General features: G+C 38.6%; 4 protein-coding genes across 4 annotated transcripts; 3 read left to right on the plus strand and 1 right to left on the minus strand.

Moving 5' to 3' along the window:
- Positions 1-3272: 3272 nt before the first annotated feature.
- On the plus strand, positions 3273-9061 carry LOC135791371 (monocarboxylate transporter 12-like). Its single transcript, XM_065301753.1, is given in 5 exon segments — positions 3273-3562; positions 6197-6526; positions 6529-6699; positions 6978-8186; positions 8245-9061. Coding segments are annotated over 4 exon segments (1986 nt in total). The 5' UTR covers positions 3273-3562; positions 6197-6204; the 3' UTR covers positions 8529-9061.
- A 58-nt stretch (positions 9062-9119) lies between these two features.
- LOC135791372 (monocarboxylate transporter 3-like) lies at positions 9120-11128 on the plus strand. The gene is made up of 3 exons (XM_065301755.1): positions 9120-9360; positions 9418-10205; positions 10262-11128. The coding sequence occupies exons 1-3, from the start codon at positions 9135-9137 to the stop codon at positions 11081-11083; spliced, it is 1836 nt and encodes a 611-aa protein (XP_065157827.1). The 5' UTR covers positions 9120-9134; the 3' UTR covers positions 11084-11128.
- Positions 11129-11181: 53 nt separating this feature from the next.
- Positions 11182-15005, plus strand: jef (major facilitator superfamily domain-containing protein 6 jef). Its single transcript, XM_065301752.1, has 5 exons — positions 11182-11413; positions 11479-11952; positions 12020-13019; positions 13080-13602; positions 13670-15005. The coding sequence occupies exons 1-5, from the start codon at positions 11307-11309 to the stop codon at positions 13672-13674; spliced, it is 2109 nt and encodes a 702-aa protein (XP_065157824.1). The 5' UTR covers positions 11182-11306; the 3' UTR covers positions 13675-15005.
- Positions 15006-15042: 37 nt separating this feature from the next.
- Positions 15043-26928, minus strand: LOC135791369 (metabotropic glutamate receptor 5-like). Its single transcript, XM_065301751.1, has 8 exons — positions 26800-26928; positions 19164-19863; positions 18676-18922; positions 17607-17956; positions 16998-17167; positions 16694-16936; positions 16490-16631; positions 15043-16428 (listed from the first exon to the last, which is right to left on the minus strand). The coding sequence occupies exons 2-8, from the start codon at positions 19837-19839 to the stop codon at positions 15254-15256; spliced, it is 3003 nt and encodes a 1000-aa protein (XP_065157823.1). The 5' UTR covers positions 19840-19863; positions 26800-26928; the 3' UTR covers positions 15043-15253.
- Between the last annotated feature and the right edge of the window lie 116 nt (positions 26929-27044).

Here is a 27044-nt window from a genome sequence, read left to right on the forward strand (position 1 = left end):
ATTTTGTTAACATGTTACTTTAATTTATTTTTGAATCCAATCGCGTTTTTTTAGATTTTAGCTTATTTTTAAACATAAAGTTAATAATATATATAAAGGCAATATTTAATGGACAATAGAGAAGAGTTTATCAAATTATTTGACAATGTTTACGTAGATTTACTCAAATACATACGTAATGAAACACGTAATACATTTTTGTTTTACTTTTACTTTTAAAATTTTAAATGCGCTTAGAAATAACTATTATCTTATCAAGTTTTTTAAATGTCTTACATAACTTCAAATTTTCAATGCAAAATTCAAAAATATTTGCTTTTTATGGCATATAACCAAAGAAAAGGGGTTTTGAAAAATAAAAATTAATTCCTAGATAAGGTTATGGCATTTTACATAATTGGCAACACTGCAAACTTTACCGTTTGACAGGTGCTGTCGTAAAATGGCAACAATGCAGTGGGTAACATTTCGATTCACTTCAAAAAAGTTTTATTTAATTTTTGACATTTTGCTTGATATCATGATACACGAAGTCATGATATATTAAAGTTAAAAGTAATAATAGAAGTTCAGTTTATAAATGAGTTTAACAATATCTTTTGTTTCCTTGCAATAAACAAAAGTATATGACTTCTATTGTCTCTAATAATATCTCTAATTATATTTAGCAGACAAATATAATTTACGAACTGATTCATTCACTTGAAGAAAGACTCAGGTTAATTCTCCCTAAGCTTTTAATAACTCCAGATTATTATTATTATTATCTGAACACTTGTGAACTCGTCCTCGCACAAAGAAAGCTTGAGAGCCTCTCTCGGTGCATATTTCAGTAAAAACCTTGACTAAACAAACATTTTCATGAGAATTATCAATGAATCTCAATTTATCACTAATCACACATCACATGTTGCATTGTTTGTGCTATTTTTTCTTCAAATCGATCAAGTGGCAACGCTTGCAATCTCGACAAATCTAAATTTTAAAGTAATCTCGAGATGTCAGCTGATTTGTAATAGAACTTGTTTTTTACAACAAACAATTTCGAATTTGCATTGCTAATTGCAGCCATGCAACCACGATTGCAACAGTGTTGAGTTATGATAATTGAATAAAAATGCAATTTTTTTATTACCAAAGGAATCTGTTAGTTAGCAACAAGAAAAAAAGAATTCTAAGAAATTTTAGATCAAAGTCTTCCTTCTTTGAACACATGAATCATTTACATAATTAAAGTGTGATTTCCGTATTGTTTGTTTATCAATTATCATCATATTGGCAATGTAGCAATCGGTAATAGTATTGCACTAGAAAATTGAATGTTGTACTTAGAACGAAATAAAGTGCTGATAAAGCAAGCAAACAACCTTAAATGGAAATTAAGGAACTTATTAGAGATTTCACAGAAAAATCGTCATTACTTGATATTAATTATTAATATTTGTTGAGGCTTAACTTTCATACTTTGTACTCTCTTTGTCGATTCGATGACAGTACGTCACTTGTTTGCTTGTTTAGCTACTGGCGTAATTATTTACATAAACTTTTATTGTCCTACATTGTCGTAATAATTTGTTGTTGAAATATTCAATAATATCACATCTGGTTTTAACATAAATATTTAGAATTTAAATGGAACACTAACTTGACAGAGAAAAATGCAACACTGTCAACTGACGAAAGATTGATCGCTATTTTCAAGGTTATGAGTTAAATTCTTGAAGAAAAACGTTTATTAGGTTGCATACATTGAGTAGATGTCAAAATATAACCTACAGTGTTACAATTTTCAACTGTCACTTCTTTAATACTCAATATTAATACTTTAAGCTTAAGTTTTTTCATAAACTTTAAATATTTGTGTTGTAAAGATGTCAAAATATAATTTTACAACTTTATATCACCACAATTGATATCAGTTTGTAATTTATCTTATCATTTGCATCTCAACATTTAGTGACAATACATAAATGTGAATTACCTTGTTTGAAGTTTCATAGTAGTGCTTAATCTTTGAACTTATGTTTATAATGTACTAAAATGTTGCTGTCATTGATATTTCAACAATTATATCAGCCATTTTCAAGTGGAACGTGGAATTGATTTTTTTAATTGCATTAATATCACTCAATTCAAGTATTATTTGATCGTAAACGTAGATTTACTACGATATTTCGTAATACTTCAATTAAGTGGGTATTATTTAATGTTTAAAAAATCAAAAATTCCATAAAAACTGATTTATCTACCTCCTATAAATTTAATATCGCCTACTTCACAATGATGGAGCCTGTTTAAGTGTCTGGTATGTCCGTTATAATACTTATCACTAAATTGAACAATAAAATCGCTATTGCAAATAAAATATTCCGCACCATCTAAAACAACAAATAAATTTTGTTTTATTGCTAAGTGAAAATTATTAAGCTGTAATAAATATTCTATTAGACTTAACCTCACTTTTAAACTATTTGGTGTAAATTTTGAGGTTATGTCAATCATTTCAATCTAAATCACTCAAAAATTTTAGGATTTGCTTAATTTAATATTAATTTAGTTGATATTTAATTAGTTCATGAATTAAACTTGCTTGTGATGGCAATGTGTTCGAATAATTCAACTCTAAACTATGAAATTTAACAGATTCAACATCTGTCGCACGCCAACCATTTTTGAACGCCTCGTGGCGGCATTTTGTCATGATACTCGTACTTTTGACAACCAAGTGTTCTTTTCTTTGCTGCCTCTAGTTTTCGACCAGCCCACCTTTTTTCGCGAGCATTTCGGACAATCGCCTGACTGTGTCAATCAATATTTATGGGTCAAAGGAAGCAGCAGTGATAATAAACATTATGCGCGAGAGAAATTAAAATACAATGCATGCTATCTGTCAAACGCACCGCGTACTAAAGAAAACAAGTAGTTAATCAAATTAAATTCGATGCATGCGCAAGCGCGTCAAAATTCTCCTGGAATTTTTATTTTTCGAAAAAAAAAAGTTATTATTGTTGTTAATACCAGTAGTTAAATACTTTTCGCATTTCGCTTATCACCGCTCGTGTGTGGTGCGCAAAAATTTATCACTTTATAGCCTCGTGCGGTCAACAGTTCACTCTGTCGATGGTGCCGGCGGTGGCGAAGGCGACGGGAGGCGGTTTCCAGCGCGTAGTGATAGAAATTATCAGGCGATGCGCGCGCCACTCGCGCTCAGCTCGAATTCGAATCCGCATGAAAACAATTAAAAATATACGCAAGAATTTCGAAAAGTCGCTTTATAGCTTATGTACTAGCAGAGTGCGATGTGTGCATGTGTGTTGTCTTCGAGTAGGGGGAAGCAGATATAGTAACCTTTGCTTTTCGTCCCGTGTGTAGTGTATAGTGCGTTCCAACGGCCAACCAGCAACCAGTCAGTCGCTAGCACGTACGACGCACGCGTCGAGAGCTTTTATCGCAAAACACGCTCAAAATTGAAACAAAAAATAATCGAGTTTTTATCGCGAAAGTTCATTAAGCGAAACAACATTATACTAAGTGGATTAATTAAACTAATTGGTATTTTAAGGTAAGTTACAAACACAAAAAATTTTAATTTAAAAAAATGTGATAAAATTTTCGGCGGGTGATAATAAAAATAAAATTAAATTATTTTTACATTAAAGTAATCTAAAAGTAATCTATTACTTAAGAGGTAAAAAAGATTCATTCTTGGCGCCAAAAATTTTACTACAACTCGCAGCACCCAAAAATTGAATTCTTGGAAAAAGGGACCGGCAAGGGGCGCCCGGTATGTAATTTACGCACCACGAGGAATTTCGAAATGTGCGATGATGCCCGACCGGCCATAACCAAAGCGCGCTTCCTCACGCGTCCCCGTATCACATGGGAAATGAACACAATCGGTATCTGTAACACGAAAACGAAATCAAAAACACGATACAACTTCACACGCTTTGAGAGTCGGGACACTCGCCGAGCGCGCACTTTGCGTCGCAGCGAAATTCCAACGCTTCCAACGCCGACCGGTTCGGTCATAAATATTTATTATTTTCGTGTAAAAACAGAATAAAAACCGGCAGCTCGCCCGCGCGCCGACGCAGTTAGGATTAGATAAGACGCTTGAAAACCGAAAAAAGTCTCATTTTTTTTGTAGGTAATAAGAGCGCCGAAGCGCACGAGGCACGACGGACGACAATTGTGACAGGTCGTAAAATGTAACGCGCGCAAACGCGAATTGTTATCGCGGTTCAACTAAAACACAATAACAATTATTACGTATGATTACGCTGCTATTTGTACGTCAAAAACAAGCGGTTTTGGTGTTTTGGTGTTTTTCAACATATCTAAGCACGTTGCATAAAATTCCCGCCACATGTGCATTTATTAAACCGGAAGTCTATGCACTTGATATTTTTTTCTCAATCAGCAAGTTTCATTTTGTGCACGCAGATGGTGTCCGATTAATGCAAACCTGTTTAAAAGTCACTTGTAATTTCATTTGCAATTTTCAAAAAAAAACCGGTACGGATATTACCTGTGGAAATAAAAGTTTGTCAAAATTGTGTAAGCAGCTGTGTGTGTGTGTTGCAATACATCCGCGGCACGAGCGTCCCGGCGAGCATCTGTTGCATAACGCGCCCCGAATGTGGTCGAATTTTTGGTAAAATGGTACGTGCAAAGTTGCATGCGTAGGGTTAGTGAACCGCGCACGTGGTCGAAGCCTATAAATAACCTCCCTTTCGCCTGGCGCGCCGGCATTCCGCCATGCATTTTTAGGTCGGCGGCCGTTGTCTCCGGTGGTGTGCGTGTCTGCAAGTCATGTTGACAAACAGTTGAGCGAATGAGCGAAATAGTCAAAGACTCAGGAAATTGGGGGACATTTTTATTTATAGATGGTTAAATTGGAAACGGAACTTTTAAGTTTTTTTCAAACTTAAAAAGACTTAAAAATCAAAAGTTTTGCAAAAAAAAAACTCGAAATTTTTTGATTTTTTTAATACAAACTTTAGCATTGTATCAACTCTTATTTATTTACACGTTGTGGCCATGACCGTGTTGCGTTCCGCGTGCGACGAGTGAACGTTTACCATTCGCCGGTGTATTTCTAATCGCCATTGTGAACAGCGAACAGCAATTACATTCACGATGTGGTTTGCCAAAAGTTCGCAAACCTCGCAAGCGCAGCGAAACAGCCAAACAACGAAACGACGAAACAAGTTCAGTGCGCCGATCATAATTCACACACAACTTTCACAAAACACGCATATTTTCGACATTTGCAAAATCTATCTATCGCATTCACACGGCCGGTACAATCGACTAAATATTAATAATTATCGGATTAGACTGGTCACGCAGTGGTCACTGCACGGGGAATTACGTGAAACGTTCACTTTGAATATACAAACACATTTTTAACAAAGTTGTAACTTTGAGAAGGAATATTTCCATCAAGGTGCGATTGCACTATCTAAACTTATAAATGTTTGATATCAAAATATTTAGTTGCGCTAAACAAATACATATATCACTCAAATAGGTTAAAAACTCTAACGTTTTTAACTGATAAGTTAAAGCGCACACAAAATGAAATTTAACGATTTTCGTTTTCTGTTCGTTAACCGACAATTGCCGGAAATGCTAATTTCGTTTGGCACGCATTTTGCGAATTAACCGACTGACAACAATGGCGTATACAAAGTTTAATGTTTCAAGCTCTCAGGAAGTGAAAAAAAAGATTCTATACCGGAAATACTAAATGTTTTTTTCGTCCAAAAGAACGATTGTGACTTAAACTTCCACCATGCATCCGTTATAATGACGTACATGTGTTTTATAATGACGAGCGGCCTTGAAATGCTGTTTAATGTCAGGCTAATTAAAACATCTTCTGTAACGAGTACATGTTCTTCACTTTGTCGGTGCCAAGGCGTTGAGAATCACACGATTGTCTACGCCACGCAATCTAATTGATTATTTCGTATATAATTGCGGCGATAATTAGAAAAAATTAACAATATTAATAGAACGAATGCCACCACGTTCAGGTGCGATGATATAACTTGTAACGGAGCACGTGCTTTGACAAGTTAAGACGTAATCGGTAATTCCGCAGAAAATCGAAAACACGTGCGCGGTTTACAAATTGTTTACAAAACGGTATGCATGATTAATGATGGTAATATTTGTGCAATTTCAGAATTTAAAATGTCGCCACCTAATGGTGTGCCTCCGGAAACGGCCGAGAATGGCTACAGTTTGGTGCCCGCCCAGGAGCAGGAGATGAATGGTACCGATGTTGGGAATGGCGAATCAAAGGCGGCCGACGAGATCGCCGCCGTCGTGGACGAGGTGGCCGAAGACGCCGAGGTGGTGGTACCGCCGGATGGCGGCTGGGGCTGGGTGGTCGTCGCCGCTTCCTTCGCGTGTAACATGGTAGTGGATGGTATTATATTCTCATTCGGCATGTTCATTCCGAAAATTGCCTCCACGTTCAACTCGTCCAGCGCCGAGATCACTCTGGTCGGCTCCTAATGTCTGGATTTTATCTGATGACCGGCCCATTCGCGAGCGCCTTGGCTAACCGGTACGGCTTCCGTTTGGTAGCAATCCTTGGTAGCATATTGGGTGTAGCTGCATTCGTGTTATCCTACTTTTCTACCAGTGTCTCATACTTATATCTTTCATACGGTATCCTAGGAGGTTAGTATTCAGATTATTATTTCGATCGTGCATATTGTCGATCATCTATCTCTCACAATTCACGCCATTTTTGTTGTTGCCACGATCGATTCATTGAATGCTCGCAATTCGTTTCTCGAATGTACTCATTTTCGCTGATATGTGGAGAGTTGCTAGGTGTCGTCCATTCGCATCAAAGGCCAAGAATAATTAATCAGATCATCTTTCGAATCATTTCAGTTTGATTCTACGTCTCTATCAAATAGGAAATTAACAATATGCATTTTTGCAACTTGCAGGTATCGGTTTTGGATTCATCTACGTTCCGTCTGTGATCACGGTTGGATTCTACTTTGAAAAGTATCGCGCCCTTGCGACTGGTATCGGTGTATGCGGGTCAGGAATTGGTACCTTCTTATTTGCTCCAATTTGCACCGCTCTGATTGAAGCCATGGGATGGCGTAAGGCCCTTTTGGTGCAAGGTGCTATAGTGGGAACCTGTGCCTTCTACGGATCTCTCTTCCGCCCGGTGAAACCCACGAAAGTGAAAGACCTTAAAAACGCTGAACGTAAAGAATTGATCATGGACAGTGCAAAATTACCTCCGCAGACACGTATTAAGATGGAGAATGCACTGAAGCACATTGCCAACAGTCACCATTCTCTTCACCACAGCCAAACCACTATTAATAAGATCTTAGGTGCTAACAACAACGCGGATTATCCTACTGTAGCGGATGTGTATCACACAATCACCGTACCCCAAACCGGAAATACCGCACCACCAGTAGTGATGGAGAAACGTTTAAGTGTGCCATTCTTGAAAGACTCTGACAAACCTTTGCTTCAGAGCAAGGGTTCTACGCCTGTTATTGTTCCCAGCCGCCGACCTTCTTATCACCGAACCAGGACCAACTCTGAAGTTGGAGGACATTCTAGGTCTCGCCGCGGGACACTCACAGACGTCAATCGACCCATGTACAGAGATGATATTTTCTTTGGTGCTTCCCTTACGCGTCTTCCTCAGTACCAATCACAAACTTCGTTGAAGTACCATCTATCTGTAACACGTCTTCCTACTAAGACTGATATTGAAGAAGAGGTTGAAGAAAACCGTCAGTGCACACTTTGCCCTGAAGCTGTCCGTCGTACCCTTGCAACCATGTTGGATGTGAGTCTGTTGAAATCACCATCCTTTATTCTTCTTGCCCTCAGCGGGTTCTTCACCATGATGGGTTTCTACGTACCATTCATGTACATTGCTGATCGCGCTAGTACCATCTACGGTTGGAATGAAGACGTAGCAACATATCTTCTCTCAGCGATTGGTATCACCAATACAGTTGGTAGGATTCTTTGCGGGTCGTTGAGTTTCTTCCCCAAAATATCCACTCTCATGGTGAACAATATCGCTATATCTATTGGAGGCATTGCGACAATCATGAGCGGATTCTCCTCGTCGCAGGAATACCAGTTCTTCTACTCCTGCATTTTTGGTCTTGCAATTTGTGAGTGTACTCATTTCTATTTTCGCCACGTCTAGTTCTAATCTAAATTTATTTGCAGCCTGCTTTGCGTCGCTGAGGTCAATTCTGGTCGTCGAACTTCTCGGTTTAGAGAAGCTAACGAATGCGTTTGGACTGCTGCTGTTGTTCCAGGGAATGGCAGCCGCCGTCGGAGCGCCCATTTCGGGGGCGTTCAAAGATGCTACTGGTAGTTATGACGCTTCATTCTACCTCTCCGGCAGCTTGATTCTCTTCTCGGCTATGCTCACGTATCCACTCAACTGGATCAACCGCTGGGAGAAGAGGCGCGCCGACCCCAATGCTAATAAATCAGTGCCGATCTAAGCAGAATTGCATGCGTTTGTAATGTTGTTAAACGAACTCATTATGTTCCTAAGTGATTTCTAAGAGTCAGTCGGACGAAACCAGTAAGTACTTTACTGTCACGCGCGACGTACAAGTGGAGGGAGCGTAGCAGGTGCAACCTCTACAAAACGGAGGCCAATCTTTCAAGACTGATGTTGTATATATTATATTTGTAATTATAGTTAGGGCCGTGACTTGTGAGTGTTTACTTATCGCACAAATTCATCTAAAATTGTTGTTTGATATTATTTATTTGATAATGATCTATTGATGTAATGCTAAGAAGTTTAAATTATTGTTTGTAAGATATGTACATAGGGGTTGCTTCTAACCGGTACGTGAGACCAAATTTAGTTTTTTGAATGACATTCCAAGCGGGGATAATAAAATTTTACTAAACACGAGCAATAATGAGTTGACGGCGTTCTAGTTAGTCTACGAATGATGAGATTTTTAACGATATTATTCATTTTACTCTGTTATCAAATAATCAAATAAACTGAAGGTATGCATATTGCGCTTGTCACCAGCCCGCCTCATATTTACATTTAAAGGTTGACAGCTTGTCAAATATACGAATTAGGAATGCCAGGTTCGCTTACAGAACCAAGAGTTGATTACGTTGCGATTCCACCTGACGGAGGTTGGGGGTGGTTTGTGGTGCTGGTTGCCTTCTGTTGGAATGTGATCGTCGATGGCACTTGCTTCACCTTCGCTCTTTTTATGAGTGAAATGTTGCAGGACTTCAAAGTAACTCACTCTTTGTTGATGGTGTCCAGCTCAACCCAAATGGGCCTGTATTACTTCATTGGTACCATACAATATTTAAAACTTTTTTAAACACTATTTATCTTATTTGTTTTTGTAGGACCTTTGGTGGCTGCTATGATAAACCGTTTTGGATTCCGAACAGTGGCCATGACTGGAGGATTGCTTGCATTTGGAGGTGTTTTATCTTCAGCATATGTTGACAACATCTACTTGTTCATATTCACTTTTGGCTGTACACTTGGTGTTGCCTTTAGTATGATCTACATGTGCAACATTCTCGTAGTGGGTTTCTACTTTGATAAATACCGAGCGGTAGCGACTTGTATAGCTGTCAGTGGTAGCCCAATGGGAGTCAGCGTGTTCCCTTTCATCCTCAGCATCCTTATCCCTGATATGCACTGGCGTGATAAGTACAAGTACATTTCGGGAACACATCTTTTAATGACCCTGTTTGGACTGGTGTACAAATCAATTCCACTCTCGGAAGTGATAACGGATACCCGCAAAGGAGTCACAGAAAACTCATCAATATGGGATGAGTGGGAACGCGAACACCCTGTGAGAGGTGTTGGTGATTATCCAACAAATGCAGAAGCTCTAGAGAATATTAACTATACCATTGTCACACCTTATGACATCCTGGACCAAGACTCTGACCAAAGCGGAAGTATCAGAACCAAGATGCTAAGTATCAGCACGCTCAATCGGTATTCATCGGCAGATATACCAAAATATATTGTGAGAAAAATCTGCTGCTGTCGTTGTAAATGTAAATACGTACCATGTGCGTGTTTGTGGCATGATACCAGACCAATGTATAGAGATGACATTCTGTATCATGGTTCAACAAGAAAGTTACGACAGTATAATCGTTCTGAGATAGATGTACGTAACCTAAGTAACATGAATGATCAATTATTTAAATATCTCTTCATTTGTAGCTTACAAAAAGAAGAACTGCTTATCATATGAACGTGACAAGAACATCTAACTTTGCGGATACTCCAGAAAATGCAGACTGTTGCAATTGTTGCCCAGATTCAGTCATTCGAGTGTTGTTGACCATGTTAGATTTTAGTCTGGTGAAATCCTTCGCGTTCTTTTTGCTCGCATTTAGTGGATTTCTTACTTATCTTGGTTTATACATTCCGTACATGCACGGAATTGAGTTTTCCGTGCAGAATCATGTGGACAAAGCACATGCTAGCTATGTTCTCACAGCAATAGGTATTTCAAATTGTGTGGGACGAATGGTTTCTGGATTTGTAACAACCATGATTCCTAAAATAAGACCTATAATTCTTTCGGAGATTACCTTAGTGTTTGCTGGCACTGCATGCATTGCTCATCCTTACTTTAGCAGCTTTCTAGCTCATATAATTTGTGCTTCAATTTTTGGATTTAATATTGCTACGATATCATCGATGAGGACGTTAGTTGTCGTTGATTTATTAGGTCTGGAAAAGTTAACGAATGCGTTTGGTTTGATTGTTTTGTTGGAGGGTTTGTCATCGTTGGTTGCTATGCCTTTGAACGCTTTTCTTTATGAATCCTATAATGATTTAAAAGTCCCCTTTGTCTTTTCGGGAATAATGATTATTTTGAGTGGAATTATTTTGATTCCAGTTGAATCTTTGTATAAATTAGAAAAGAAACGTAAAATGAAGAAAGAAGAACACAGGCGGTGGGTGAGGTCCCAGCAGATTAAAAGACTATCAACAAAATCCACTCACCAACCACAACAATCAACTAGTAAAAGATAATGTAAAACTTAATCTATTACATGAATAAACCTGTTCTTCCACCTATCGGTGAAACTGTAAGTTATTATAAGGGTAACGGGAGGTTTCCGCTAGAGAAAATTCTTGCCGCCCGCTCGCAGCGGCGGCTATCGATCCACACCCCCTAAGTCTGCGAGTCGGGGGCAGTAGGTAGTAGTGAGTCGGGCATCGATTGAGCGCGTGGTGGTTTCAGTGGTGCAGCAGGATGGACATCAACGGCGATTACCAATATTCGGGATCCGGTGGGCCCCAACAACCCCCCAGTCGGCCCATGGTGGATCCCGAAGACTTGGGAGACGTCGACCCTGAAAAGTAAGCCAGAATTCCTCTATTCCTCTATCATTATTCATGACTGGATGATTTGATGTAAATGACAGGTATGGAGCACCGAAGGAAGCAACGCACAAAATCCGCGGCAAGTCTGACCTGCTGGAGATGCTCTTCGGTGGTGCTGTTGACCAAGAGCTGCTCGTTGTCAAAAGTTTCTACTTTTGCTTTTATTCCGCGTTCGGTTCGTTGTTTCCATTGATGGGGGTGTACTTTAAGCAGATGGGCATGAATGCCGGTCAGTGCGGTTTCCTGGTTGGTTGTCGGCCGTTTGTGGAGTTTCTATCCGCGCCATTTTGGGGTTCATTAGCCGATCGGTATCAAAAGGGAAAGCTGCTGCTGTTGGCTTCCTTGGCAGCGTGGATCATTTTTACTGTTCCATTGGGGTCTATTCAACCGCCGGCCACCTCCTGCATTGAAGTCAAGAACGACAGCTACGTCTTGACCACTCCGGATGTCACCGCCAAGTTCTTGACAAAGAGATCTATTCAGGAACCAAACAAATATGATCCACAGTTTATTGCGTATGTAGAATAGTAGTAATAACTCAATATTTGTGATGGAAATTAAATTCCTTGAATACTTTTACAGCCACACACGCATTCCCCGAGCGGCACGTCCGAGATTAAGCGCCGGACAGTCGCCTATCAATGTCAACTACGCCGCCAACTATAAAGAGCATGAACATGAAAGCTGGGTCAAGCCTATTATATCCTCCATAGTTTATCGGACCCAAGATATTCAAAAAGCTTTCTTCCTTTTGCTGCTGCTCGTAATTATTGGAGAGTTTTTCAGCGCGCCTGCTATCACTCTGGCTGACTCGGCAGTGATAACATTGTTGGGTGAAGATGCTGACCGGTACGGACATCAACGAATGTTTGGTTCACTTGGTTGGGGATTGGCTATGTTCTTTGTTGGTATTGCTCTGGATCACTCCACAGCTTTCCCCAATCATCCATGTGGACCCGATAAGAAAGAAAAGAACTACACGATTTGTTTCGCCACATTTTCGGTCCTAATGGGAGCTGCGTTGATTACCGCAACACAAATCAACTTTAAGTACGACACTGATCAACCCCCAAGACCCATCAATGAGGAAGCTCCCCAAGAAGCAGCTTTGAGTAGAGAGGATCAAATGCAGGAGCAGCTCGCGCAACAACTCAACCTGCCTTCGTTGGCGGATACCAGGGCTACTGGTGCAGCCCAACCGCCGCAGGAGGCCAAGTCCAAGATATTTGCTCAAACTAATCGCGAGCTGCCTGAGTGGGTAACTGTGATGGCGCAGTTCAAGGATTTGAAATGCGCTTCCTTCCTGTTTGTTGCCTGGTGGATGGGTTTCGGAATTGGAATGATTTTCACCTTCCTCTTCTGGCATCTTCAAGACTATGGTGGATCCCCCACTCTATTTGGAGTTGCATCCGTGATTAACCACGTGTCGGAAATTTTCGCTTACTTTTTCAGTTTCCGTCTTATTCGTCAGATGGGACACGTAAAAGTTCTCTGTGTTGGTTTGATTGGTAACACGCTGCGTTTCCTCTACATCTCGTGGCTGTCAAACCCCTGGTGGGTGCTTCCCTTTGAGTTCATGCAGGTAAATCTCGCCAGTTGTAATTTTAAAGCCTTTAAAACAATTGGAGTGTGACTATTCTAGGGCATTACCCACGCCGCCGTCTGGGCTGCCTGCTGCTCCTACATCGCGCACAACACTCCGCAACAATTACGCTCGTCAGCGCAAGGTGTTCTCCAAGGGATCCATCATGGTTTGGGACGAGGATGCGGCGCGGTCATTGGAGGGCTTTTTGTTAACGCGTTTGGTTCAACCGCGACGTTCCGTGGATATGGGTTAATGTGTCTAGTCGTGCTCGGCGCATTCGTTTTTATCAACTTTTATCGCGTGGATCAAGGCTTTGTCTCCGAAATACCCACTACTGAGGATCCACGTCAGATGGCCGAGGAGACTGCTCATCTTGCTCCACATGGCGTACCAAGTAATCCAATCCCACGCGCGTTGTCAAGCAGCAAGTTGCATGAAATGGCTCAGGATAGCTATGGTGCTACTTATCAAACTGGCGCAGGTGGTACGCTTGATATTCCCGGAGGTGCCGGCTCTAATCCATTCACAGCTCCGCAACAAACCTCCAATGGCAATCAGTTCTCGGGATTTCAAATGAGAAGTAAGTTTTTACTCACAAATCCACCACCAAATAAAACTAACTCAATGTTTTTTTTTTTTGGTTACAGACTAAATAATTGCAAGCGGGTAAGTTTTGGTTTTGATTAGAAGCGCGTAACCTTACTCTAGAATCGAAACATACAGCAAACGAAACACAGAAACACATCCAGCTATCATCAGAAAGAAAAATCTAAATCTTAACAGGTTCCTGATAAATATACAAGTATTTACATCGCACGTAAAACTCCAACAAATACATATCGCGCAAGGACTTTCATTAAATATAGACGATAGAGAATTTTATTACAAACCGAAACAAAAATGAAGATATTTTTTAGAATCATTGTTACATCTGGTTTATGGTCATTTACACAAAAATGTCGGATATTTACCAGGAACACTTCAACATAATATCGAAATATCACAAGTTACAAATCGTATTTTACTATCAGAAAATTTGAAAACATTTATCGATGTTTAATCTATGCAAGTCAAGCGAAAAATATCATTCCAGGCTTCCAAGAAACAAAAAAAGTATTGAACATATTGAACATATTGAACAATCTTTAAAGTTACAAACGCGTTAAGCGCTTAATATCATAATGATAAATGGGAATAAACTATCAGAAGGAGTAACCTTGTAATTCTTGTACAAAAATATACTTGTTATACAAACGAGACTTCCTACAAGTCCGCACTCGATTGAATGTTGAATTTTGAATTTTTCAAAAGATACCAACAGTAACATCTACTATATAAATATATACATAAATAAATTAAAACTATCTTGTTAAGTTTACTTTCTCGTAACGTGGTACTGTTATCTTGTAGACGTGTAGATAGGCAATTTTAGTTATGTTGCTTGGATCGCCCTAGCAACATATTCGAGTAACATTCTAACACTTTTCGGTTGCTTTCCAAAACAACAACAACAAACAACTCTTCGTTCGCGATACGTCCAACTTGCTAAACGAGTCTTTAGTGATTGAAAGAAAACGAATATCACGAGAATTGAAACAAAACACACCACTAAATAATCGATACATATCTGGTTGAAGAATCGAGAGATTTAAATGACATATTTATTATTATTGTAAGAAATGAATGATATCAACATATACTGTTATATTATAAATTTAAATAATTCTACATCATTGTACGTTCGTATTTTAAGTGCGGATAGGCTTAACGTACTTTAGTTGACGACTTGACGTCTTAATTCGTAAGATACAAACGTAATTGGAGTACCAGTACAGTAATCGTGTAAGTGAAAGACGTCGGGAGGAGAAATGATGATTTGCGAACACAATGTGTAATTAACACTCTGTATGAGCACTCATAATATTAACAATGACATGTAAAACTATGTATATGTTTAAATATAGAAGCACTATGATGTTAAAACGTTCTTGGGTGATTTTTCAAGGTTATAACAGGCGGATTTGTTTGGTTCATGTGTTTATTTTTCTAGTGGGATATCCTCATTAAAAATAATGATTACGCTGTCGTTGATTTTGATTTCGGTTTGGATATTCATCTATATTGATCCATTGAGTTGCGGATAATTGGTCCTTAAACTTGTTATTGTTACAATTGATTGATTTTTGTGGTGTTCTTCGTCGTTTATGAACACAATGTTTTCGTTTGGTTATTTATGCGTCGGAAGATTCCGGCAGTCGTATGGTGATCTTTTTATAGCAACAACTTGGTGCATCACAACAATTCCTTTCTGTGATGCGGGGAACCACCGTCTTCTTTGGGGAATAAGTATCCATCAATATTTTGGGACTTAAAAGGACCTGCAATAGCTCCAAACCGGTTTGACAAGCAAATGACCTTTGATGTGGTGCTGTTTCTTTAATATTCTGTTGTTGTTGATTAGCAACAGCAAGCGTAGTTGTAGTTGAAGTAGCTGATGGATTATCCCTCCAACTATTGACGGAACTCTTTGTAGATACTGCTGTAGAAACTTTGGAGCCAATATGACATCGGATACTTTTACTGGTTGTAAAATATGAGCGATTATTCCTTTCGGGTCTTAGAATAATAATGTACAATTTTGGAATGAAGAGGAATGTCCATGTGACTGTGGCACTTAGAGTAACACACATACACATTGTGATTACTTTAGAATCGCTACCGAAATAAATTGGGACGAATGCTATCCAAATCACGCAGGTTGTATACATTGCAAAACCGATGAACTTGGCTTCGTTGAAGTTTTCAGGGACATTACGGGTCTTCAACGCGTATAGTGTACACAATAAAATTAGAAAAAAGTCAAAAGCAAGAGGTGTGACCACTCCTTCAGGGGTTGTATTACATTCTAGAACTGTTTTATTCGAGTGGTAACTATGGGCTATATCTGGGCGCTGATAGAAAAGCATCCAGATTGATATCAGACACTCAATTGCAATAAGCATTGTGGTTATGACCACCTGAGACGCGCTGGACATGAAGAGACGTTTTCTAGTTGGGAAGCATTTCTTAGAAACAGCTAATATTCTTGCTATCCGATTGGTTTTTGTTAGCAAAGCTGCGTATATCATCGCAAAACTTAATCCGGGGAGAAAACGAGTTAGGGCACAACTGATTAGAGAAGGTTTAGCCAATATGGCGAAAATTGATCCATGTGATAACATCATACCGACCAGTATGATGTAGGAGAGTTCTTTTGTGGAAGATTTTACAACGGGTGTGTTATTGTACAAAACAAAGATGGCTAACGAGAACCAAGTGGTTACAAAACCCAAGGATGCAAAGACCATCGCTACAATTGCTTGGGTATCAAACCATTGGGTATAGACAATGTCCAAACGCAGACAAACTGTAAAAATACATAAATAACTATTAGAAAATCATTTTATTCAAATTTCAGTAATAAATACCTGTTTGATTTGCATCTGGGGAAAACCCCAATGGGCACTTTTCACATCTCAGAGAATCCGATGCTTGGTCAAGGATCTCACCAGCTGGGCATTTGACACACACCCAGCAACATCTTTTATCCTTCCCACCAAGTTGTATATTCTACAATAAGAACAAGAAAACTCTTGTAAACTGAAGTCTTGATCGAAATACGTGTCGGTTACCTTGTAATGCCCCATGGGACATTTTTGCGAGCACACCGAATGAACAGCTGCGCGCGGTCCAAACTGCACCGGCTTCACCCAACCCAAGCTCCTATTATTCCAGTCACCGACGTGCACGTAATCATAAGTGTCGTCGCCGAGCCGCTGATAGTTCATGATATCGTAGCGTCCGGGAGGATCGCCATTCTCGTCGAACTCCACCGGATCCCCGTGGTAGTCAAAAGACACGTTCAGCAAATAGTTCTAATCATGAATAAATTTTCATAAATTATCTTATTATCTTACACTAGATAGTATCATGTACCTTAAAAAGAGATCCATTAAAGGGTAACAGTTTATCGCACATGCCGATAAAATCCTGACCGCAGAGATCCTGCTGCATGTTATGCAAACCATAAGCGAAGCTGTTGATCGCCTTGATGACGAAACTCAACTTCGGGTCCTGTCGGTATCCGTCACTGAGATCCTCACGCCCTAAGTGAGAAGCACACGTTTGTATTACCTCTCTGTACGCAGGCGGGTTTTGATTGGATGCAACCCGAGCGCAAAACCTAATTACGATGAGTAATGAACGTTATGAATGATAATTCCCCGCGCGCGCACCATGCGTACCGACATTGAAACCCTGGCATTAATAGTTTAAAACGCTCGGGAGTGTCGAGATTAACGAATTCCACATTCCAGCAGATGTCCACATATTACAGTATAGCGAATTGCAATATATACCGAGTGAATAATTAAATTAAAGTCCGAGGTGCTCAAAGACTCATGATTTACACACACGGAATTTTGTAATGATAAAGCTTTGAGTTTTGAATCCTCAAATCCTTGTTATTATCAGATTAACACGGATTAGAATGTCATAAAGTATGCAACCCAAATTTCATCTCACCACAACATAATATAACCTTACCTGTACAAATTCTCTTTTTTTCATTTTTTACTTCCGGAATCTGATTTCCTTTGACGGTAGATGAAGACATAGTTGAATTCATGTTTTCGTTAGAATCAAATTCATCCTGCGTGCTTTCTGTGGGGGTTAAATCAATTCTGTTTGATGTGGCGTCGTCCGGCAAGGTGCAACCGAAACGAAACTGCCAGAACTCATTGAACCACGGGTTTCTAGCATTGTTTGAAGGAGTCAATCCCCAATAATAGTTATCAAAGTCATTGACGTACGGAGAGTGTATTCTAATTGAGATGCTGCCCCATGCTTGTTCTTCTAATCCTTGAGTTACGTCAGCTCTATCAGCCCAACCATCACTGCCGAAAAATAAATAATGTACTGATAGTGTATCGTTGATGTTAATCAGTCAGGAAACTAGTTCTCCGCGGGAGTGTAAATTGAATTCTGTTTAACTTTAATGAAGCCTTTTAGTAACAATTTTGAGTATCTGACCGGCGAAAACCACAACCGATAGACACGGCGTTCGGAAGTTGCTGATTGAAACGATTGAACCAATTAGTAATTATGAGTAACTTCATTATGCATCGTTCTCGCCTTCGCCTAACGCTATTTGCAAAGTTTTCCGAACTTTGCAGCCTGCCAGCATTTGCCTGCCGGACGTCGTAGGTCAAAAACAAACATAACTCATCGCTTTTCTACCGTATCTCTTCGCTGTGATCTCAAAAGTCCACAACTAATAATTTACGACAATCTGCAAAGTTAATTAGCGCGACGGAAGGAATAAAACGGATGCGGGCCACTTGCACACTCCTTCATCTTATCTTCATCTTTATCTTTATCCGTATTTTTTGATGCTCGACATGCGACAATGTTGCGCTCCACTTCCAACTTCCAACTTTCCAGCATCCACCGGAAACTTGAAAATGTGCTATTAAAATTATAAGTTAACTGCGCGGAAAATGCTGAAGCACGAACAAAGCTCAAAGGAAAACGTCCGTGCGTCCATTATGGATGGAAATAGTTAACCTTCCGGCGGGAGTGTAATGATTTAATTTCGTCATTTCGGTTCGCTTACCTCCCGATGAATAGAAAGTGGTTGCTCATGTTGAGGCGCTTCGTTGCAGCAAGCAATCCCCGCACAGTAAAACCCTCGCAGAAACAGACCACTACGTAAGCATTCGGGTCCTGTCGAAGGTTGATGATCACCTTGTCGAAGGTATCTTCCGGCGAATTACTTAACACGGAATCTTCTCGTGCTATGCAGACATCTGCTTCTTCAGCAAGCTCACGAAATGCCTGGATTCCTGACTGGCCGTAGTTTTCTTCAAAAATCAAATAAATCATTTATTATTTATTAAAATATTATATTTTTTCTATGAAATTTCTTTTTGTTTTGTTTTCGCTACAAAACAAATATAAATCAACTCAAACAACGTTTTGCGTCTCCAACGCCGTGTTTACACTTCAGTTCTTTCAGTTTCTTTATATTCTCCCCATTTTTGCCAGTGTTCGTTTAGATTTCATAAAATATGCAAGAAAGCATGAAAAGGACTCACGACTCACCGTCCGTATTGACTATGGATACATACGTCCACTCGTGAAAACGCACAACGTCGAGCATCACCTGCGCCTGGAAGTAATCCGACGGCACCACGCGTAAAAAATAGTTGAAGCGACTCTTATCGGACAGATCCTTTGACGTCGTAGAGTATCCGATCTGAGGTAGGTGAAACAATTGCAAAAGATTCTGCACTTGCAATGCCACAGAACTACTGCCAGGACTAACAACACCAATCAAAGGTCCTTTTGCGTTTTTAATTCTTGGTGATCCAGTAATGTTCAAACAACTGTCATGGTGTATGGATGCAGGAGCAATGGTTTCACGTATTAATTCAATACTCTGTTGCAACGCCACAGGAGCATACCAGCAATCATCACGGATTTCTATTCCCAATGTGATGTTGGGCAAGATTGTCTGATCATCGTTGATTTTATCAATTGTATGAAGAGCTACTTCAATACGTTGGATTCCGTATTGTTCACGGATCTCACCGCATTTGATCCCGTAGCTCTGTTTCCGGCCTTGTTTGCTCTGCGGCATGTGGTGGATGGGAAAAAGAGCACCGATCATAAAATTGCCATTGATTGCGGTGTGCTGTTGTTCTTCCTGTGGGGTTGTGGCGCTTTCCAACAATGGGAAAAAGCACACAACCAGACAGAACAGACTTACACCATTCATGGTATTAGTTAGAAAACATTTTTGCTAAAAATAGAAAATAAAACACAAATTAGTTGTGTGTACACTTGGTTTTGGTTTACTAAATGTTATTTTATACCAGTTAGGAATGACTTTTGTTTCTGTGTTAATTAAGTTACTGTTTCCAGCAAGCATCATCTATCATTATGAGGCAATTAATTACTACCCAACAGAAAATTAATCTTCCCTTTTAACGCAATTTAGTTGCTCTTTTAAAGCAAAATTTTTATGAATGACTTGTATGGTGTTTTATTAAAAGTGAATAGATGGATGATAAAAAGTGCATCATTTACGTAAAAGGCTCTGAGTAGTAAAGACTTCATGAATTCATCTCAATTGAGTTGTCGCGTCGCCTCACATAAGACGCTCAGTTTTTTCGTGTGGAGGCGCCGGGCAAACGCAGCCCGCTTCTGAATAAATATTTTATTTAATCTCGTTCCGTCAGCATAAACGATACAAAGTAGGAGTGTGTCGACGAACTCCGTTGAAATTGATTTATCGCACTTCGTCAAAGGCATTTGCGTATGCGAGAAGCTCTCAAAAGTAAAAAGAAAATATAAGAATTCTTTCCACACAGCATAAGACAATAATTCTATATGTCTTATTTTGTTTGTGTGTCATACAAGTATAAATAACAGAATGTTAATGATGAGAGCGTGAAAGTAGTATGTGTGTTTGCGTTTGAAACAAAGACGCACAATTTGCGCTCAAACTGAAGCGTCAAGGATGATGTCAAGCTGACGGTGTGTACCGTTGGGACCGTGGGGAACGAGCATAAAGAATTTTCTTCGCAACGCAGCAATTAAATAGCTGTCTATCAAGCGTGGCTGAAATGCACGAGTGCGATGAAAAACGGTTTTCACACTCGTCGTAACGTCGAAGCTCAAACATTTTCCGCATACTACATGAGGTGTTATTTAGCCAAAAACTTGAAACGTTGAACTTAAATAGAAATTCCTGTCAAAATTAACAACATTTAAGAATTTAAATTTAAAGTCAAAAAGATAAAAGTCAAAATATATTCAGAAGAAGAAATAAAAACATTTTCTATATTATTCCAGGCATTAGGGCACAGAGATGAAATGTGAACATAAATGAAATCTCACATATGTTGCAGGTAAGTTGATGTTGAGCTTTTCGTGACATTAAAGCAGAAACAAAAACCTCACGCGGCAAACGACTTTTTATTAAACCTTTCATCTTTATTCAATTTCTTCGAGCGAAAGCTTTCTCAATGGATTGACACGCGTTTATTATTTTTTGTGTGCTTTTAAAACACGCAGCAAACAAAAAGTTAACATAACTGCGTGTAATAGTATGCGTAGGAATGCGTGTGCAGCTGACAGCGTGAAATATGAAAACAATTCCGGGATTGCGAAACGTAACACCAAAAAAAAACTGACGTCGTTTTTTATCGGCCACTTAATAATTGATAAAACAATCTCATTCATCTCTGAGGTTTCGCAACACAAGTCAAAAGTCAAAGTGCTTTTTTGTCTTTCTTTTCCTTGATGTTTTGTTTCTTTATCGCCGTTTTTTCGCGGTTGAACACTTAACGTTTTTTTCTTCGTTTTTAATACAAGCGCAAAAATTACAAAGTGCTCGTTAAAATGCTGGAATTAAAATTTAATAAAAAAATATACACTCGGCGGTTCTTCACCTTTCGAGCAGAAAGGATCGCGAAAAGAAAACGTGGTTTATTCAATTGTTCGTTTGTTTCGTTGCTGGCAAGCAGCAAGACACGGGAAAATTAAATTCAAAGTAATTTCAGATATAAATTGTTTCAAGTCGTGGCGCTGTGCAATGAAGGAGGCAGGCCGGAAGACGCTTTTCCTATCAAAGGCGGCTAGTTAGCAAATGCGACGGCGACAATGCTGCAAAAGTTGCAATCGCCACAAATTGATATTTTCGCAATTTAGCGTATTAATTAATAATTCAATTAGAAATTTCATCAAACATTTATGAAAATGTGCGCTGTAATTTAAAATGATAAATTAAACTTTACATTTAAAACAAGTGTTTAATTATAATTTTAGCGTTAGTTGTGAATATAGGTATTCGCAGTTTTAGTGCACTTATTAAGTGCATATTCAAATTTGCAAACTTATTTGCATCATAACTAGAATTAATTTTGTCATTACATCATTTCATCATATTATAATAAGCAGTAACAAGTTTTTAGTGCGCTAAAAATAAAATTGTGATAGCATTATTTATGAAAATATCAAAAACGTTATTTCGATTAATATAGACAAGCACCCGTCAATGAAAATCAATATAAACTTGAAAATAGCCGAAATAAACATTCAATATTAGTTTATAATTAAAATGCAACGCAAAATAATCTATTTTGATTAATTCCGAATTAAAATATCGTTTTGATGAAAAATAACAGTAAAAATTTTGTTTTTTATGCAAGTTAATAGTCAGTAAATGTTTGCAATGCATCGTGATCGCCCCTCGCAAAAGTTTTGCATGATGATGATACGCTCACAGCCATCCGCCACCCTTGGCACTTCATAAAACTTTCAGTGAGCTTTTGTTCGTGAGACGAACTGTTCAGTGTAGATTCTGAAGCATCTACGTGTGGCGCTGCCATTGGAAACCGACTGATAAATTCAACCAAAGCAAACGAATGCTTTGTGCATGACCACTGCAATTCAAACTTACTACGTGAATATAACTTATACGTTTATGACTTGTATAATAAATTTAACTTTTGCGTAATGTATCTTATTCTGATGGTTTTTGTATAAGATTCAAAGGAAGTGCTTTTGGTGGTTGTAAAATTGTACGATCCTTTGTCTTAACAATGTGAAAGTGGGCGAAAAGCTGGGTCACTTTGCAACTCGGCAAGTTCGAGCGGACAGGGCGCGTCAAAAGCTCCCGAATCGGAAATGACCGCACAATAAGCAATAGAACGAGCGTCCCGCCCGCTTTCAGCGTATTTGGTCGGTGGGAGAATGTGGCAAAAACGCCACCATACGATGGAAAGTCATTTCACTTATCGCACGCCGGCGTGTAATCGACCCATATCGCTTCGTATCTAATCAAAACCGCAAACAATGCCGAAAGTGGAAAGATCGAGCTTTCGATTGATTTCAGCCCAACAATTGAATTTCATTTTGTACTCAAAAACACACCGAAATAAAACAGAATAAAATATTTAGTCTAATGTTACTGATTTTTATTCTAGTAATAAAAAATAAATTGATTAGTCAGTTTTATGGGTTATGTCAGAGTTACAAAAATAAACATGACCACATGAGAAGATAGCAGAAAAATGTTGTCGCCATTAAAACAGACATAATTCGAAAAGCACGCGTCGTTTTCCGCTGAAAACATGAAAGCCGACGGATAATTAGCGCATTAACATTGCATATTTATACGTGTAGGTACTCATCGTCGACTTTCAACGCGTTTGCTTTCCGCTATGAAATCCAATCTGGCTCATAATACTTTTACGTAAAGCTTTAAGCATCACCTCGATTAACAATCTGCATAACATAATAATAAAACTGTTTTTTTTTTCTAGTTATTTTGTTGTATGCTTCGGAAAAACGCTGATTAACAAAGGCAATTCTTGAAGTTCTAAAAGGAGTGATGCACAAATCACGTGTTTCCTGTTTGTAAATATTTAATGAATGCGTCGCGCGAATACGGAAAGTTTTCAATTTATGACGTTTCCACCCACGGCGGAGTTACGTACATGTTTTTGAAAAGCAACTTCATTAAAATTTGTATGGAAATTTTATCGTCATTCATTTATCCTAAGAACTCGGAGTTTTTTTATTATTAGATTACATAGTGAGTCATCATTGTAGCATTTTTTGCAACATCATTAGCAATTAATTAAACGGGTGGCAACAATTTGCGTATGCGGTTGGATAAAAAGTGGATTAATGTTAACGCTGATAATTTCGTAATAAGCTCGTTTATCGATGCAACGCTTGTTTGGTGTTGATTGGTTTTTCATCAACTTCATCAACTTTCATCAGATAGCAACTGATAACCGCATTTATCTCCTGTAGAATAAAGATACAATATTCCGACTGAGTTGTTAAAAAGATTTTTATGTTTGATTCACCAAATAAATGTTTTGTTGTGTCTTTATGTCAAATTTTGCGACACAATCAAAATTATTTTATGTTTTGTAATATTCTGCATTGTATCTTAAAAAATAATTGAATATATAACTTGTTATCATAAAGTTTTAACAAAGTCGGTTAATAAAAATAGATTAAACTTCTTGGAGCGAGTTTACAACCTTCAATAAATCACACCAAATAAAAGTGTTCTTGTTTCCAGAGACCGAAACATTAGGAAAACGAAGAAATTTATCTAACTTAAACACCTACACACTCCAGGCACTATACTGGTGGGCGCATTTTTTGTTTCATTATTTCACGCTCATCTTTCTTGCGACTGCTTTAAGAAATACAAACGAAACTCGGCCGGCAAAGGTGGCAGCGAGTAATCTTTCAAGATGCGCTCGAACTGGGCGCCTCCACCATCGAATCTGCTTCCGGTTTCCCGTCTTGCAACTCTGCTACGACGTGCGGAAGTAATTCTTGTTACGAACAAGGCTTATAACGTGATTTAACCTGTACATACACAAAATTACCGGATTTGTCAGTTTTAAAACTAAAAGCAAAAAAAGGTGAAAAACTCTACGCGAGAAAAAGCAAAACAATTTGACGTATACTGCGATAACAAAAGCTTTTGAAAAGATGGATGCAAAACAATGCAAACCAGATTTTCGGTCAACGCACAACAGACAAAAACGTAGAATTAATTGCGCATGTTTTTAAAAATAAACTTAAATTTAAAAATTATTTTTTTCATGTTGCTGCTGGCTATGTATACTATTAAGTTATTGCAATTGATGAACGGTTACACTGTTAGTGCATTGATCGATGTCGATAATTGTGTGGTCAGATAATCGGCTTTCAAAGTCATCCCAGTGTTCAATTTGTGCTGCCTCAATTTAATTATGACATGTTGGGATACTAAAATTGCCGAGGACATGTGCATGTGATGTTTTCCGTTAATATTCGGTTCGGTAATTTGTTTTCATGACGATAATGAGTATTTATTAGTTTTTCAGGTGTCGTAAATTTTAAAAATCTCAACTTATCAAATTTTACGTGTTTTTTTCATGTTTTTACTATTTTTCTTATTAGTTATTCGATTTTTAATATTTTTCGCAGGAAAAATGAGTGTTTAACTTAAAATTAATATCCGCAGATATTTAATAAATTTGTTTCTATATAGATAAGTTTATATTTAATATTTCACAACATGATTTAATTGAAAATTGTTAAGTTATTAGTTTTCTTCTTTAATAGTTTACAAAAATCAAGTGTACTTTACTTGATAAACTCCAAGTGTACTATAGTTAAAGAAAAGGTCTTTTTATCTTAGTGCTCACTTTGTTCCAAGAAAAGGTGGAGCAGTTCCAGCGTGTCGATGGTATTGACACACGAGAACAAAACGTCGTCGAAGTAATTACGAGTTAAGCCTAGAAATGTCCGGCCCGCTTTCGCGGTTTGAACGTATTAAGCATCGAATCGAAGCTGGCTGCCGAGACACGACACGCTGCTTTCTTCGTCGTTGTTCATTCAATCTGTCCTTACCGCTGCGCCGAAGGATTTTACTCGCAACGCTTGATTCGCTTCGTCGCAACAAGATGCGAGATTTTCTTGCGCGCGGATCATATTTGCGAAACGTCAAAGCGACAAACCAAGAACAAAGAGTCTAGGGAATGCGCGTTTGTGACTTCACAAACGCGCGAAACCGGAAGACGAACTTGGAGTTTGATCGTTTTCTTGTTTTCGGACGCGCAGCTTACCTAAATTTGCATGCGAAACGAACGCTTTGCATCGTGGATGACTAAATAATCATCTTAACGATTCGATAAGAACGCTTAGCTGACATTAGGCACCAGATTAAATTCTTTTAGTTCTATGTTTCTAACTGCGTACTAAATTTACTCTCGTTTTTTGTTCAAACATAAAAAAGGCGTGAGTATTGAGTGGCATATATTAAAAATATTTTTACGACTGTTTAACACGCAAATTTTGCATTTCTTGATTCAATAAAAACAGGGATTGTTTTTAAAATATTCCACTATTGAACTTTATTTAAATGAAAAACATTGAACGAAACTTTTCTGCTTGTTGCAAGAAAAAAAAGTAAATTCAACTTTAAACATAAACAAAAGTTTAACTATAAATTACATTGTGTGAGGGTGAGAAAAAGTTCAATTTGTATAATAAAATTGCATTGTTCTTACTGCGAGAATAAAAACAAATCGCAGTGGTAGTTAATCATTAATTTAACGGCTTGAACGTTCACTGAATAATTGCAAGCGAGCGATGGCAATAATTACCTAACGAACAGCAACAAAATAACGACCATCGACCGGCCATCCCCAAGCGTCTCATTGTTCATGCTACTTCTTTGTTCGTCGCTGCCGAGGAGAATAAAATAACTAAAGTGAGCGAGTAAGTTTATTACATTGGTTTTATTCGCTTCTGCAAAAACTAAACGAAACCTATGCTGAATTTGATGAGTTTAATGATCAAAGGATGAAATATTTATGCGTCTTTAACGACATGCAAGTAACGTGACTCAAAGATTGAGTAAGTTATAAATAATTATTTAAACTTTGCTAATTATGCACAAAGAAAGTTTAATTTTTTCTAACGTTTGCAATGTTTGCTGACATAATTTTTACATCCGCCTTTAAAAAGCAGTGAATCTCGTCTGCGTTTGTTTTTAATTAACCTAATTAAGTCAAGAGAGTTTTATAAATGTGCTGGGCGTTTTCGAGTGGCGTGGATCGCGTGTCTTCACACTTTTTTTCCAGTTTTTAGTTTTCTATGCCTGTTTTGTTTGTGTTTGTGATGTGATATGATTATCGCCTAGTTTGTAACTTACGCAAATGCGAAATACTCGTGCGAGACGATCATCTTTTAGGGATGCACGCGCACGGCGGTAAAGTTTTACGCGGCGCGTCGCAACATGACGGGCTGAGGGGCGGCAGTGTGTTCACGTCCGCGAGGGGTCGGACGCGTACTGAACGTTACGCCGCCGCCGAAGACAACGACAGCCGCGAAGCGATAAAATGCGAATTGCGGGAAACCCGCGCGTCGGCGTTGCTCGACGCTCCTCGGCAAAACATT

Source organism: Atheta coriaria, unplaced genomic scaffold, assembly GCF_025399875.1.
Source record: "Atheta coriaria isolate IRGN ID8LTWV9N9 unplaced genomic scaffold, Caltech_Dcor_3.1 hic_scaffold_4_pilon, whole genome shotgun sequence".
Lineage (NCBI taxonomy): Eukaryota > Metazoa > Arthropoda > Insecta > Coleoptera > Staphylinidae > Dalotia > Dalotia coriaria.

Bases quoted from the DNA above. Each gene is read 5' to 3' on its own strand.
- LOC135791369 (XM_065301751.1), bottom strand. From the start codon at position 19,839: ATGAATGGTGTAAGTCTGTTCTGTCTGGTTGTGTGCTTTTTCCCATTG. The intron at 17,168-17,606 runs GTAAGGTTATAT...CTTCTCACTTAG, and splicing joins AAAAAAGAGAATTTGTACAG to GGCGTGAGGATCTCAGTGAC. The intron at 16,937-16,997 runs GTACATGATACT...ATTCATGATTAG, and splicing joins TTAATGGATCTCTTTTTAAG to AACTATTTGCTGAACGTGTC.
- LOC135791372 (XM_065301755.1), top strand. From the start codon at position 9,135: ATGCCAGGTTCGCTTACAGAACCAAGAGTTGATTACGTTGCGATTCCA. The intron at 9,361-9,417 runs GTACCATACAAT...TTGTTTTTGTAG, and splicing joins GGGCCTGTATTACTTCATTG to GACCTTTGGTGGCTGCTATG. The intron at 10,206-10,261 runs GTACGTAACCTA...CTTCATTTGTAG, and splicing joins ATAATCGTTCTGAGATAGAT to CTTACAAAAAGAAGAACTGC.
- jef (XM_065301752.1), top strand. From the start codon at position 11,307: ATGGACATCAACGGCGATTACCAATATTCGGGATCCGGTGGGCCCCAA. The intron at 11,414-11,478 runs GTAAGCCAGAAT...TGTAAATGACAG, and splicing joins GGAGACGTCGACCCTGAAAA to GTATGGAGCACCGAAGGAAG. The intron at 13,020-13,079 runs GTAAATCTCGCC...TGACTATTCTAG, and splicing joins TTCCCTTTGAGTTCATGCAG to GGCATTACCCACGCCGCCGT.